This window comes from Helianthus annuus, chromosome 7 (genome assembly GCF_002127325.2).
Source record: "Helianthus annuus cultivar XRQ/B chromosome 7, HanXRQr2.0-SUNRISE, whole genome shotgun sequence".
NCBI classification, from domain to species: domain Eukaryota; kingdom Viridiplantae; phylum Streptophyta; class Magnoliopsida; order Asterales; family Asteraceae; genus Helianthus; species Helianthus annuus.
This window is the reverse complement of record NC_035439.2, coordinates 146,503,523-146,518,589: the sequence shown is the minus strand read 5'-3', so window position 1 is coordinate 146,518,589 and position 15,067 is coordinate 146,503,523. Positions and strand designations below refer to the sequence as shown.

Genomic DNA, 15,067 nt, shown 5'->3' with positions numbered 1-15,067 from the left:
AAGTATGACGAATCAGATTAAGCCCAAGTCAGGAGTGACGAAACAAATACACGACGAAATAGACACTTGGTTCGTCGCCTCTTTTGTTTCGTCGTCTGCTCGATTCGCCGAAACCGGTTTCGTCGATAAAGCTGCAGGTAGAGTTGGTGAAAAGTGGGTGACAATTTTCAGCTTAATCTTATCTCTTTTACTGACACAAAGACATGCTTTCGGCTCAACACCATACCCAACTTACCAACCAGTAAAGTGAACAAATATTTTAATCCTTTAAACAATTTCCAATACACAAACACTTTGACAATTTCTTTTACCAAGATCAAACAGTTGAAAATTTGAAGAACACTTATGAATATGTGATGAAGATATGAAGAACAACCCAGAAAATCTGAATTTTCCGGTAAACTAAAGAGTTTTCCGGTGAACCGAGAAGTTTCCGAACACGCGATTTTGCTAGAAATGTTTAATAAAAACCAATATTTAACATGAGGACATGAATTCAACAAGGTTTTTAACAAAACACACAGCAAAACAACAAGATTTAACCAGATTAAGAAAGTTTTTCCAGAAAATACAAACTTTTAAAACCCGAAAAACAACCCGAAAAACACCTCGGTTTTAACAAGGAGAAGAGCCAAGGCTCTGATACCACTTGTAGGTCCGGCTAGGGGAGGATCTAGTCGCCTAATCCTTGTTGTCAAACACACCCGGTTGTGCGGAATCCAACCGGAGATGCAAACCGAGATCGAACACGACAAGAACACGTAAATGATAGACACGAGACTCAACGATTAACACCAATGTATTAATGCTTGAAAAACAGTTACAATACAATGTTTACAAATATGCTCTGTAAACTCTCTCTCTCATGTGTGTGTTCTGTGTTCTCTACTTCGGTGCTCTCTTGTGTCTGTCTTTATATAGAACCAGCAACACAGCATCGACGAAACAGCATCACGGCGAATCAGATCATGGCAAAACGCATGAACATCGACGAAATGGAAAGACAGGCGACGAAACAGGATCAAGGTCGACGAAACAGCCATGTTTCGTCGACATCCAATCCGTTTCGCCGATATGGGCTTTGGCCCAAATAGTTGAGGCCCAAGCTGTTTGTTTCGCCGAATTGTTTCAACCCAAGGACAAGGTTCAAAGTCCTTTGTTATTTCGGCCCATATTTTGTTGTTGTGCACGACGGAGGAATGTCGTGACTTAATCCGAATCATGTCGAGCCGAGTTGCGTCCACAAATCATGTATCAACAAGCGAAAAGCCAAAGGTTAACATAAATGATCAGAGAAATAATGCTAAACCAGAGGTTGAGAATGTAAAACCTAAGGTTGGCATATCAAAATCGCAACATGTGAATCAAAAGTTTGACGAATCAAACGTTCAATAGAATGCGAAGACTAAGGTTGAAAAGGCTAAGGGAAAACAAAATGTGAAACCAAATTTTCAAAATGTTGTTTTCAAGAACAAGTCAAGAAAAGTTAAATTTCAAGAAAGAAAATGTTTTAGAGAAGGTTAAGATTTACAAATCAAAGGTTCTATTACAAGAAAAGAAAGTTTTTAAAAAAAACTAAAATGTTCTCCATAATTGCAATGTTAATCTGATGTATTATAGATTTGTCTTTTAAAGGCTGTTGCAAGGAATTCACCATGTTGATAAAGCAGGAATTGTAGCTCAAAGACATACCATTATCAAATGACTAATTAGATTGTTAATGGTAAGAAGTTTTTGTTTATTTTGTGAAGTATTTTTATTAACTGAATCGAGTTAACCCCAGCTCGATGGTGTAGATTACGTAACGAGCACAAGCTCATTCTTGGAATAAAAGACTCGGTCTAGATTGCGCCAAGTTTTGAGTTTCGAGTTTCAAAATCTAGTCAAGGTTGACTTGCCAGTGTCTCAGCTCGACTCGACAACACCCTTAAGTTAACGTAGTAGTGACTATTCATTATTAACACTATGGGAACCCAAACTATATCGAAACCAACAAACATGCGTTTCTATGAAAAAAAAAAAACAATGCTTGTAGAGAACAAAATTACATGTACAAAGGGTATTAAACAAATTTTGTGACAATGAACTATGTTAACCAATCAAGGTATATGATACATAGGGTTTGAAAGCTTAAACGATCTGCTAGCCGTTGAAGTGCCTGTTAAATCGCTCCACTGGTCTCCAGAGTTTCCTAGAATTCGAAATCCCTCCTCCATTATCTCTTTCCTTTTATCCGACTTAAATGCACTTGCCGATTTTTCACGCTCGTGTTCACCTCTGTGAATTTTCAAAATATTTATTATGTCAAAATTTTAATTCATTTCTATATATATTTGTTATTGAAATTGGTATAATATATGTTTTTGAACATAAAACTCTACTTAAAAAGCTTTATAACTTGCCTTAAAACGAGTTTATCCCATTTCTGATATCCTGCATGCTTTAGATTTGAAACAGTAATGTTCCTTTTGTTTTCGTTTCGCCCAGTCAACAAGATGATCTTAAAACCAAGACTTAAAACCTCTTCATATAGCTTCAAACTGGGTTTGATCGCTGGTGCCACTCCTTCGAGAATCCATTTGTCGAATTGAACATTGTTGAAAAGTTCCAACCTACATACGTTCCCACAAAAATTCATACAAGAATTCTCTTGAAATTCGTAATTTATGATTTTTATCAGAAACTATAAGAAGATTATAAGTAAGTTTAACAAGTTTATTTAAAAAAGATATTTACAGTCAGTCTATTTTAATTTCTTGATTGTGGCAAATGAAGATTGTTGTTCTTGATTGTGGAAAATCAAGATTTCAAATCTTGAATCAAAATCTTGATGGTGGCATAATATTATTTTCTGAAGAGTAAATTGTCATTTTAGTCCCTGAATTTTTGTTCAAATTGTCATTTTAGTCCAATGGTTTTTTTCTCTCCTCTGGGTCCCTGACTTTTCCTTTTTCTTGCCATTTTGATCACATTGCCTAATTTAGTCTAAAAACCAGGTTATAATTAGGGGTATTTTTGGTATTAAATATTTGTTGTAAACTACCCCTGGTTATCACTACACAACAGTTATGCCAAAAATAACCTTGGTTATAACCAGATTTTTAGACTGAGTTAGACAATGTGATTAAAATGGCAAGAAAATGGAAAAGTTAGGGACCACAGGAGCAAAAAGAAACTATTTGACTAACATGACAATTTTGACCAAACCACAGGGACTAAAATGGCAATTTACTCTTTTCTGAATCATTATAGAAGGTGTCTCCAAATTTTCTTGAAACATAACTTGATGTTTCCAATTCAAGGTTTCTTGAATCAAATTCTTGAGGTGGCAAAACAATATTTCATAAATTAATTAACATCTTGTTGGTGGTATTTATATATATTCCAAATGAAAGTGCCTATTATGTGAAAGTTTATACGGAAAATCAAGAACTCAAGAATCAGAAAAACCATAACAAAGATTCATCCGAAAAATACCCGTAACCATGATCAGAGTAATACGGAAGATTCGAGATCAAGGTTTCATCGATGTCGAAAACCCAAGCATCCATTCCATCTGCTCCCAATTCCAGGCTCTTGGCATAAATTCCAGACTCATGTGAAACCTTTTCAAGATCAACATTATAAGACCGACCCAACATATAATCTTTCACATAATCCGCACATTCATCCGGAATCGTTTTCCATGGACCCAAATTGTTTGCTTCAACCGCAACCCTCCAACTCGTGCAATGCATCGCAATGTCATCGCTCATGTTCTTGAGCCGGGATTCAGAGAATTCAATGATCAAAGGTCTTGGAAGGAGGTCGGGATCAAGATGATCGATATCCATGCTTTGTTGAGCGAAAGTCATGGAGAAAAGACATAAGAACACAATGGATCCAAGAAAATCCATGTTTCTAAGACCAAAACGACGAAATCAAAAGATTATCGTTCCGATCTTTCCAAGAACTTGGAAAAATGGTTGAATGTGGCTCCTAAAACGCCATCGGCTGAGCAGTCCGAGCTCCGGTCTGGTTAGCCGGTTGGCGATGTAAGGAGATGGGATTGTGCAATGGAAATGAAGTTGAATTTATATAGTTTTGTGATGATAAGTTACGACCAGTGGTTTTCTTTGGTCATAATAATCGACAGACCTAAAATCTATGCAATGAATATTGTATTCTAGGCTTCAATGCATAACTTTTTAAAATTATTTGGTTGGAATCTTTTCACGTACTTATTGTATGGTTTAATTATGTTGATATAACCCTACATGTCATTTTCTAAAAATATAAGCAATATAAAAAATTGTTTTAGAAATCAAAGGGTAAACTAGTAATTTGCTAAACTAAAAAACATGTTGATAAAAGTATGGTTAATACAAGCTATCTTGGGGCTTATTGATAGGGTGAATATAAATTATGAAGAGCTTGTTTATCCGGTCAAATCTAGTTCTTCTAGATGTTTTAAAACGAGTCAACTCGTCAAGTCACGAGCTGACTCAAGTTGCAAAAGGTACGAGCTTAACTTGTAGCTCGATTGGAAGATTTTGGAGCGAGCTGGCCTGTAACGAGTCGAGTTCGAGCCGGAGCTAAGTTTGGCTTGGCTCACTCGCTCGTTTAACAGCTCTAGTATAATTTAAATAAGTTGCAACACCCTCCTTTTTAAAATGGGTTAGACTTTAGCTACATCCATTAAGTCAAAAAGTTTTCAGTTACACCCTTTGCATTAACTTAAAGAATTAAATGCTGGCAAGTAGTTGAAATTCTAATAAAATAAAGAGTGAATTTCAAGGATTGTCCTTTATCTTTATACCAATTTCCAGACGTTGTCCTTTATGTTTAAAACTGACGAGTTTTGTCCTTTATGTTTTCATATCATACACGTTTTGTCCTTTATGCCTAACCCAGTTAGTTTTTTCAGTTAAATTTGGTCATGTGCTTTGCACATGAGGGCATTTTTGTCAATTCAAAGGTAAGTTCAACGGCAGATTTACAGCTCAAGCTTCTGCAACCTTTGAATTGACAAAAATGCCCTCATGTGCAAAGCATATGACCAAATGTAACTGAAAAAACTAACTGGGTTAGGCCCAAAGGACGAAACGTGTATGATATGAAAACATAAAGGACAAAACTCGTCAATTTTAAATAAAGGACAGCGCCTGAAAATAGTATAAAGATAAAGGACAATTCTTGAAATTCACTCTAAAATAAAATTGAACAATGCCTAGGAAATTAGAACTCAAACTCAACTTGGTTGTTCAAGTATTGTCCACACATCCCCCAATTTGTGGTGTAATGATAGGAGGCTTGGGTTTTCTAGTAGAGACTCAAGTTCAATTCCTACTTATTTCATATGGGATGGATATAGACAATGAAGGATTTAAACTAGGTCTTGTGTGAGAGCCCAACCGGGTTTTCGTCGCACCGTGTGTTACGCCAGAGAGTTCTGCTCTTGTGGTGGCACAACGACTGTCAAGTGGCAGCCGGCGATATGGTTTCCCGCATGAACGCCCAAAAAGCCAAAAGTGAAGCCAACGTGAGAGCGGTTAAGACAACATAGCCTAGCTAGAGTGGGGCAATACGAGGCTCTCCGATTTAAGGAGTGTGGTAACCATATATATGAAGTTCACCATTCAAAGAAAAAACTATTGTCCACACAAGAGCTAAGCATGATGTTTGTGTTCACCAAGTTTAACTATATGGGCTTAGGGTATACTTTAACCATGCCACATCACCCATTCTTTCCCATGGTTTAATTTCGTTAACTTCACATAACCCTATTTAGTAGTGGTTTTGGTTTAAAAAAGAAAAAAATATATATTCAATCTCTTAACATTCGGTTAACATATTAACAAGTGACCCATTTAACACCCCTTAACCCAAAGAGGAAATGATGTACAATATCGGTTAACATGTCATTTCTAACGCCTTAGATGTTAGGGTACACCCGAGGCATAAGGCTTAAGGGTGTGAACTCGGTGAGGGACTCAGCAAGGCCCATGTGGCCTCGGTGACTCTCCAACACCTCCTTGAGATTTTGAATGTTGGAAAATAGCCGTTAGGCTAATTTTTTTTAGTATTATTTAAAATCTTTTTAAACCAACCAATTAACATATTATTTTCACACAATCCCCAACTCTTCTTCCTACCACATCTCTCAAACCTTTACACAAAAAAAGAAGTTTGTTGTTTTTTACTCAAATGGCAAGACGGGTTTAGACGGGCGACTAAGAAATAGCCTTGGTCACAGTTTGGACGAGTACATCCAATACGATTAGGTTTGATAGCACCGCCTCATGGTCATGTGTTTTGCTTAGCGAATTCTGTCAACAAATGAGTGAAACCCATCGCAACAAACACGAACACATTTCCAAATGGAGGCCTGTGAACCGAAATGTTAGGATATTTGTCCAACTCTACGACGTTGATGGCATCAAGAATCGCGAAGACAGGTTAACCGAGGAGGGTGTAATGGATGAGCCGATTCCAATTCCCACAACTCAGTTCTCTAGGATTAGTATTTTACAATTATCTCGTTTATTTTTATTAAGTTTGGTTCGTTTTTTATTTCCTTTAATATGTATTATATTATAATTATAAAACTATAAATAAGCAACATGTTTATGAATAAGGGAAAAAATGGAATTTTCATTTCTAACTCTAAAGTTTTCACCTTTGGCAATTTAAGTCTAAAGTTTCAGTCTTTAGTAAAATAACCCTTTGATTAGTTTGATTTTCACTTCTAATTCAAAAGTTTTCATCTTTTGTAATTTAACCCTTTGATTTTAAGTTTTTCATCTTTTGCAATTTAAGCCTAACATTTTTTTACTTTCAATTTTGATCTCTTATACTTTTCATCTTTCGCAAATTTTCCGTTTAATGTTTCATTCTAAAATTTTCCGAGTTAACACTCCGCAATGTGCGTGTGGGTTCAACGTTTTTTCATCTACTTTTCCCGTTTGACAGACCCAACGCACCGCGTCTATTTTTACCTATTTAATAGGTCTATCGCAACGCGCGGGTCAGAAATCGACTTAATTATTATATTCTATGTTTTACATGCATTATTTCATCTAATATGATATATAACTAATAAATCTCCCGCCGCACCAAATAGCCTAATAGTTGTCATTCGAAAATGTCCATTTCTTTGACTGTCATCAAGCACCATAATTGCATATTAAATTCCATTTATGAACAGTTTTGGTTTTACCTAAAAACATGAACTCACTATGTAACATAATGGTATCTTGGTGTGAACACATTAGGATCCCTATTTGTGTAACCTATTCAATAACAATATATTTTATCATTTATCGCTTGAGGTTTGTTTATTACTATACATTTAATAAAAGAATTTAATTGACAGAATATGATGGATGTAAAAAAAAAAACTAAAATGGAAGGGGTGTAAGTGTAAATTTGTAAAACATAACTAACACAGGTCCAGATTTACAAGCTATCGCGGCGTGTTTGGGTTGTAGATAGCGCTGAACATGAAGTTGCCAGAAAACATCGACTCCTTATCTGCATATCAGAATCACATACACATTGTCAGTTTCGAATTTCATAAACGAAACAAGTTCAATTGTAAGCAAAATAAGAAAACGAAATGAGTAAACTGTCAAAATGGTCCTTAAGGTTTGGTCACTTTTGTCACTTTAGTCCAAAACTCAAACCTTTTGAATCTGGGTCCCTGTGATTTCAATTTTGTTGCCGTTTCAATACAAAATCAAAATCTTGTCAGATTTTTCAGTTAACATCCAGTTTTTTTTTTGTCATTTTCCTCCCTTTTAATGAAGGGCAAAATGGTCAGATTTTTTAATTTGTTATAAGAAAAAGTTAAAAAACAATTTTGCTCTTCATTAAAAGAGAGAAAAAAGACAAAAAAGTTGGATGCTAACTGAAAAATCTGACAAGATTTTGATTTTGGATGAAAATGGCAACAAAATTGAAACCACAGGGACCCAGATTCAAAAGGTTTGAGTTTTGGACTAAAGTGTCAAAAGTGGCCAAACCTCAAGGACCATTTTGGCAGTTCACTCAAAGGAAATACTTTTTTTTGTCATTTTCCTCCCTTTTAATGAAAGGCAAAATGGTCAGATTTTTTAATTTGTTATAAGAAAACGTTAAAAAACCATTTTGCTCTTCATTAAAAGAGAGGAAAAAGACAAAAAAGTTGGATATTAACTGAAAAATCTGACCAGATTTTGATTTCGGATGAAAATGGCAACAAAATTGAAACCACAGAGACCTAGATTCAAAAGGTTTGAGTTTTGGACTAAATTGGCAAAAGTGGCCAAACCTCAAGGACCATTTTGGCAGTTCACCCAAAGGAAATACTTTTTTTTGTCATTTTCCTCCCTTTTAATGAAAGGCAAAATGGTCAGATTTTTTAATTTGTTATAAGAAAACGTTAAAAAAACCATTTTGCTCTTCGTTAAAAGAGAGGAAAAAGACAAAAAAGTTGGATGTTAACTGAAAAATCTGACCAGATTTTGATTTTGGATGAAAATGACAACAAAATTGAAACCACAGGGACCCAGATTCAAAAGGTTTGAGTTTTGGACTAAATTGGCAAAAGTGACCAAACCTCAAGGACCATTTTGGCAGTTTACTCAAAGGAAAAGGAAATACTTTAAAATGTGTTTTGAACCTGTTAATGACAAGCAAGTGCATTCTCGTCGTACATATCTTGAGAAAGCCTGTAAATTTGTTGAAAAACATGTCACGTCGCTTATAATTTATAAAATTGACAACTACAAGCAACTAAGAAGACCAAATTAGCGTATCGTTCTATGTAAAGACACTAACTTAGTGACTACAACACCAAAAATCGCCACGTGATAGCATATATCTACCAAAGTTTATGCATAATTTATTGGTATACAAAAAACATTTGACAAATGACAACCCACTGTTTAGAGCTGCAAACGAACCAGACTTTTGGTGAACAGTTCGTGAACTGTGCGGCGGGAAGTTAGTTTGTGTTTGTTCGTTTATTAAACAAACGAACACGAACAAGAAATTTCGTTCGTTTAGCTAAATGAACGGATGTGAACAGAGGCCGCGTTCGTTCATTTATGTTCGTGAACGTTCCGTAACGTGTTCGTTTATGTTCGATAGTTCATTAGTGTTTTTAGTTTTTATATTTTATTTAAATGCTTCAAAATTTCAACAAATAAGTGTGTCAGTGTATTATATATTTTGTTTGTGAACGCTTGTTTGTGTTCGTTAGTCTCCATTTGTGTTCATGAACATTAGTTTGTGATCATTTGTGTTCATCAACATTCGTTTTTGTTCGTTGCCTAAAATTAACAAACAACACAAACGAACACGAACAAGTTCATTTCCTTAACAAACGAACACGAACGTAAAATCTCGTTCGGTAAGTGTTCATGAACAGTTTTTGAACACATATATTTCTTAACAAACACAAAAAAGGTCTTCTTCATGTTCGTTCAGTTCATTTACAGCCCTACCGTCGTTCACTACATAACCAATTTTAAGTTGAACCCACAAAAACCGCATAAATACACATACAAGTGCTTATCCGATTGTCTTTGTTTTCTACTTAAAATCGTTTTTGTAATGAACATGCCCATTACCGCCACAATTACGGGTCATATAGATATCACAAAAAGCGAAACAAGAATATATGACTTGAGGTGAAAAACTTGCCAGGACAGCTGGTAATGCAGCAGCGTCATACGTCGGTGAACCATCACTTGAGAATACGTTCCTATACCATATGCCAAGCATAATTAAAAGGGTGTACCTATTCACACACCCATTTGCCTATTGGCACACCAAAAAGGTGTTTTTTTGTCCTATATGCACACCCTGCAGTGTCGAGCTGTGGCTAAAGCGCAGTTTTGGTCCGGTTAACCAGACAAAGACGACGGGTGTCTGATGGGTCTGTTGACCGGACCAAAACGCCGAGCTTTGGCCGCGTTAACCAGGCAAAAGACTGACACCCGGTCAGTTTTTTGTCTGGTTGACAGGACCAAAACACGGCCAAAGCTCGGCGTTTTGGTCCGGTCAACAGACCCGTTAGACACCGTCAGTCTTTGTCTGGTTAACCGGACCAAAACGCCGCGCTTTAGTCACAGCTCGACACTGTAGGGTGTGCATATAGGACAAAAAACACCTTTTTGGGCGTGTGGTGTGTAGATAGTTTGGGCCAATTAAAAATGAGATTAGGCACTCAAAATCATGGTTTAGTGAATGTCTTACTTCCATATCGTATTGTGTAACGCGTCTGGTTTCGCTTCCGGAAGCATGGCAGTGTCATAAGCCACAATATTACCGTAAAATATTTTTTCCAGTTCCCTCATCCATTTAGACAACAGCAAATTAACCTGCACTTTAATGGAAAGATCAAATCTTTACAAAAATATCTAATTTATAATAGAGTAAATTACGTTTTTGGCCCCTGTGGTTATATCGCTTTTACTATATTAGCCCAAAATAAGAATTTTTAACATATTTGCCCCCATGGTCTCTATATCTAACCATTTTGGCCCCTAAGTCTAGCGATCATGGGGGCCAAAATGGTTAGTTATAGAGACCATGGGGGCCAAAATGGTTAGACTTAGGGGCCAAAATGGTTAGTTATAGAGACCATGGGGCAGATATGTTAAAAATTCTTATTTTGGACTAATATAGTAAAAATGATATAACCACAGGGGGCAAAAACGTAATTTACTCTTTATAATATGGATAACGTCATAACATAACGGAAATAACCAAAATGGTCAGTTTGACGAATGAGTTTGACAAAATAGCCTTGACTTTTTTTTTACCAAAAAATCAGTTGACCTTTCTTGTTTTTAGTTAAGAAATTGTTTCAACCAACCACAAGCTTCCACATAGAGGTGCAAACGAGCCGAGCTTGACTAGGCTCGAGCTCGAGCTCGTTTAACTTATAAAAGCTCGAGCCCAGCTCGATTCGAGCTTTGTTTCTAAAGCTCGAGCTCGGCTCGTAGGTAGTTTTTCAAGCTTGAGCTCGGCCCGGGCTCAGCTCGTTTATTATTTATTAATTATAATTATTATTGTATATATAGTTAGTTATTTTTTCATTATTTTACAAATAGTAATTATAATTAATTTATTATCATTATTTAAATATATACTTAATATATTAACAAAAAAATTATATAAACAGTAGGCTCGTCTAGGCTCGCGAACCGGATCGAGCTCAACAAGCAAAGCTCTGGCTCGGGCTCGTTTACTAAACGAGCTAGTTTTTAGGCTCGGGCTCGAGCTCATTTAAGCTCGGCTCGTATCGAGCTTTTTTTAGAGCCGATCGTTTGCACCCCAATTCCACATGGCACACATTGCTGCACCGGCACAGCGGATTTTCTACTCTTAAGCGGATTATTATAATTATGACTAACCCCGGCTTTTGAAACCCTAATCTCCAAATCATGATTGTATATCTCATACACATATTGACCCAATTCAACGCCTTCTTTTCCTTCCACTTTCAAACGTCGCAAACAAAGCCACACGTGCACAACGAGCATCGAGAATGTCGTTCTAAAGGTCTTCTCCAACCTAAAAACTGCATTGATTACACAATACTAATCCAACTTACTTAATCAAATTTGAGGCAAAAGACGGTGAATTATTAACGTGAGTATAAAAAAACGAACCGTCATAAACCATAGGGTTATCAACTTGAGAAACAACGCGACGGTAAATAACATTCGCTGCTCGAATAGACATACTCTGCTTACTATAAAAGAGCATCAATCTGAGGATAAACAAGCGAATACCCTTGTAATTAGGCTCGTTAATCCTATGAGGCGATCCAGGTGGCAGGGCTAATGAAACCGCCTTACTACGAAACATCTTATTCAAATTTACCTACAGAAACCACTGTTAAGCAAGTTGACAGCATCAAACCATACCAATATCCAAATCTTGTGCATACTATAAAAATTTAAAAAAAAAAATTAATCTACACAAAAAGAGGTAGGGATGAACAATAACCGACCCGTTAACCGAAACCAAACCGAAATTAACAAAAGATCGGTTATCGGTTTTTTTTGTACCCTCGGTTAACCGAATTAACCGAACTGAACCATTCATATTTTGATATATTTCTAGCTTTTATACAATTATACCTCAATTTTATGTTTTATACCTCCATTTCATATATTTATACATCCAATTCATGTATTTATACCTCAATTTTAGAGTGAATTTCAAGGATCGTCCTTTATCTTTATACCCATTTTCAGGCGCTGTCCTTTATGTTTAAAATTGACGAGTTTTGTCCTTTATGTTTTCATATCATACACGTTTTGTCCTTTAGGCCTAACCCAGTTAGTTTTTTCAGTTAAATTTGGTCATGTGCTTTGCACACGAGGGCATTTTTGTCAATTCAAAGGTTGCAGAAGCTTTGAGCTGTAAATCTGCCGTTGAACTTACATTTGAATTGACAAAAATGCCCTCATGTGCAAAGTATATGACCAAATTTAACTGAAAAAACTAACTGGGTTAGGCCTAAAGGACAAAACACGTATGATATGAAAACATAAAGGACAAAACTCGTCAATTTTAAACATAAAGGACAGCGCCTGAAAATGGGTATAAAGATAAAGAACAATCCCTGAAATTCAATCTCAATTTTATGTATTTATATATTTATACCTCTATTACATGTATTTGTAAATAAAAAGAAATTAGCCCGGTTCAGTTACTAACCGAACCGGACCGAAAACCGACAAATTAACCGAATAAAACAAATCGATTAACCGAAAACCGACAAATTAACCGAATAAACCGAATCGATTAACCGAAAACCAAATGGTTAATAAAACAGATTAACCGATGACTTCGGTTTCGGTTACGGTTAACGCAATTAACCGAACCGAACCGTGCACACAATTTAGGAACAAAATGTAATCTTTATTCTTACCAGTTGCTCCAATCCATGACCCTGCATATACACATACAAAAAAACGGTTAATTTTCAGTTCAAAAGGGAAAAAGATTGACTGTAAATTAGTAATTTTTAATTTTACCTCTGATATATCAGCATAACTTTTCCCCATATAATCAACAACTTTTGGCAGTTCAACAGAGGAAACCCTAGAAATACTTCTGCAAGAAAACCATAAATTGTTCTGCACCCTGTATATATTAACTAGGGTTCTGCTCCATTTAAGCACCATTGCAAATCAAAATTATCTACAAGAATATTAGAATGTTTAATATTTGAAAGTGATTTGGGAAATTAGTGATTGTTTTAGTGTGATTGTTTTATGAATTGAAAAAAATTAGGGTTTTTTTGGTTACTTACCGGTTAGTACTTCCTCCTTGTGAAAGATGTCGATTGTTCAGATTCAACTACAGTTTTTTTGATTGATTTTACAGCCAAAACTGAATTGAATTAAAAGGCCTTATAAAACCCTTATTTGTCTATTAAAATTATTTTATTTTGTTTTTATTATTATTATTGTTATTATTATTATTATTATTATTATTATTATTATTATTATTATTATTATTATTATTATTATTATTATTATTGCCTTTTTAAAAAAATGGTCAATAGGTTTGACTCTAATCAGGGGTGGTGGGTGTGTCTTACCTGGTCACCCTTAGGTTCAATCGAGTTAATCGGGTAAGAGGGTAGACTGTTCCCTCCCCTCTGAATAGTGGCATCAAGTAGGTTGGTCGAGTTGTAGTACTCGGGTGTGGACATTTGATAGCTCGGATATTCAGCCCACAACACAACCTCAAACCCACGAAAACAATTAAAGAAGTGCTACTCTGGCCATTTGAAATCGCCCACTGGTTTTAAACCCATCATTGTTGTCATTGTACTCTGGCCAAGCTTCACAACTTATGAATGTGGCCACCATTTGAGGTAATCCGTATAGCATTCTACTTGTCTTGTGATTCTGATGATTAGCCCTATGGTCTTGAGTTTTAATCGTAACGACAATAGATGAATGTTAGTGTTCTTGCGTACCTATGGTTTATAATTAAAAGAAAACGTTGATTGGAGAAACCTTGGAGTAGTTTGGGTAATTAGGGTAGATATCATTCCAAATTGAGTAGTTTGGGGTAGATTGAGGTTATTTGGTGTGATAAAATTCTATTGGTTTTTGAGTACTTGGGGGTAGACGCCCCCTCCACCCTACACGTCTGGAGTCTAAGTCTAGAAAAATTGTAGGTTTGAGTTACATTGTGAGTGTATTTGTGATGAGTATGCATATGATGATGAAAAAACAATTATGATCAGTGACTCGATCGTTATGAGTCTCTACATGATGATGAATCACGAACCATCTTACTTATTTGAAAAAATATTTAAACCCCAGACCGAACCGATGCCTTTAGTCCGATTCTTGATTCTTCCATTCTCACTTTCATGGTTCAAGTTCTAGGTTCAGTTCGGTCAGGTCCGGTTATGGACCAATAATCACTCCTATTTGTAACATCAACATGTGTTTCATTGTTGTAATATGGTGATCCGCTAAGATCGATATTAAATGATTATGTGATATAATTTTAAAATTAATTAACTTTAACTTCAATAAGAAAAGTCACTCTATTAAATGATTATGTGTTTCATTATGGGCTATCACTCTATTTCTTTTCCCAGCCTTAATTAGAGATGGGCAAAATCGGGTATTCTTAAAACCCGGAACCGGTTCCAACCCGGAACCGGGTATGGATACAACTGAGTGGAACCGGGTTCTCGGTGGAACCGGGTCCGGGTACAACCCGGGTACACGTAAATAAATATAGAACCGGCGTAACCGGTTACGGGTACAATGGAACCGGGTACGGGTACTGTTTGGAACCGGAACCGGGTCTGTGTCGGGTCCACTGGAATCGGGTAGGAACCGGTATTTATGCCCATCTGGGGATGGTGGTGTGGGAAGCATACGTGAGGTGACGGTCATATCGGGCCTCCCGGCCTCCACAAGTACTGAACGGCTGGAGTTGTTGGATGATGAGAAGCATATTTTGAGCTTTAGAGTGGTGGGTGGTGAGCATAGATTGAATAACTATCTTTCGGTTACGTCGGTTAATGAGTTTGAGAAAGATGGGAAGGTTT

General features: G+C 36.2%; 2 protein-coding genes across 3 annotated transcripts; both read right to left on the bottom strand.

Annotated features, from left to right (window-relative positions):
- Positions 1-2,012: 2,012 nt before the first annotated feature.
- Positions 2,013-4,137, bottom strand: LOC110869157 (acid phosphatase 1). Its single transcript, XM_022118445.2, has 3 exons — positions 3,478-4,137; positions 2,403-2,612; positions 2,013-2,277 (listed from the first exon to the last, which is right to left on the bottom strand). The coding sequence occupies exons 1-3, from the start codon at positions 3,894-3,896 to the stop codon at positions 2,100-2,102; spliced, it is 807 nt and encodes a 268-aa protein (XP_021974137.1). The 5' UTR covers positions 3,897-4,137; the 3' UTR covers positions 2,013-2,099.
- Positions 4,138-7,261: 3,124 nt separating this feature from the next.
- Positions 7,262-13,373, bottom strand: LOC110869158 (ubiquinol-cytochrome-c reductase complex assembly factor 1). Of its 2 annotated transcripts, none has more exons than XM_035975412.1 (9): positions 13,298-13,373; positions 13,020-13,185; positions 12,914-12,934; positions 11,643-11,868; positions 11,385-11,551; positions 10,222-10,346; positions 9,667-9,727; positions 8,642-8,690; positions 7,262-7,512 (listed from the first exon to the last, which is right to left on the bottom strand). In XM_035975412.1, exons 4-9 carry the CDS (start codon positions 11,839-11,841, stop codon positions 7,445-7,447), a joined length of 669 nt encoding a protein of 222 aa, XP_035831305.1. In that variant the 5' UTR covers positions 11,842-11,868; positions 12,914-12,934; positions 13,020-13,185; positions 13,298-13,373; the 3' UTR covers positions 7,262-7,444. The 2 variants fall into 2 exon arrangements, with proteins under 2 accessions (XP_035831305.1, XP_021974138.1); XM_022118446.2 differs by having other exon boundaries at positions 11,643-11,856.
- Positions 13,374-15,067: the final 1,694 nt, after the last annotated feature.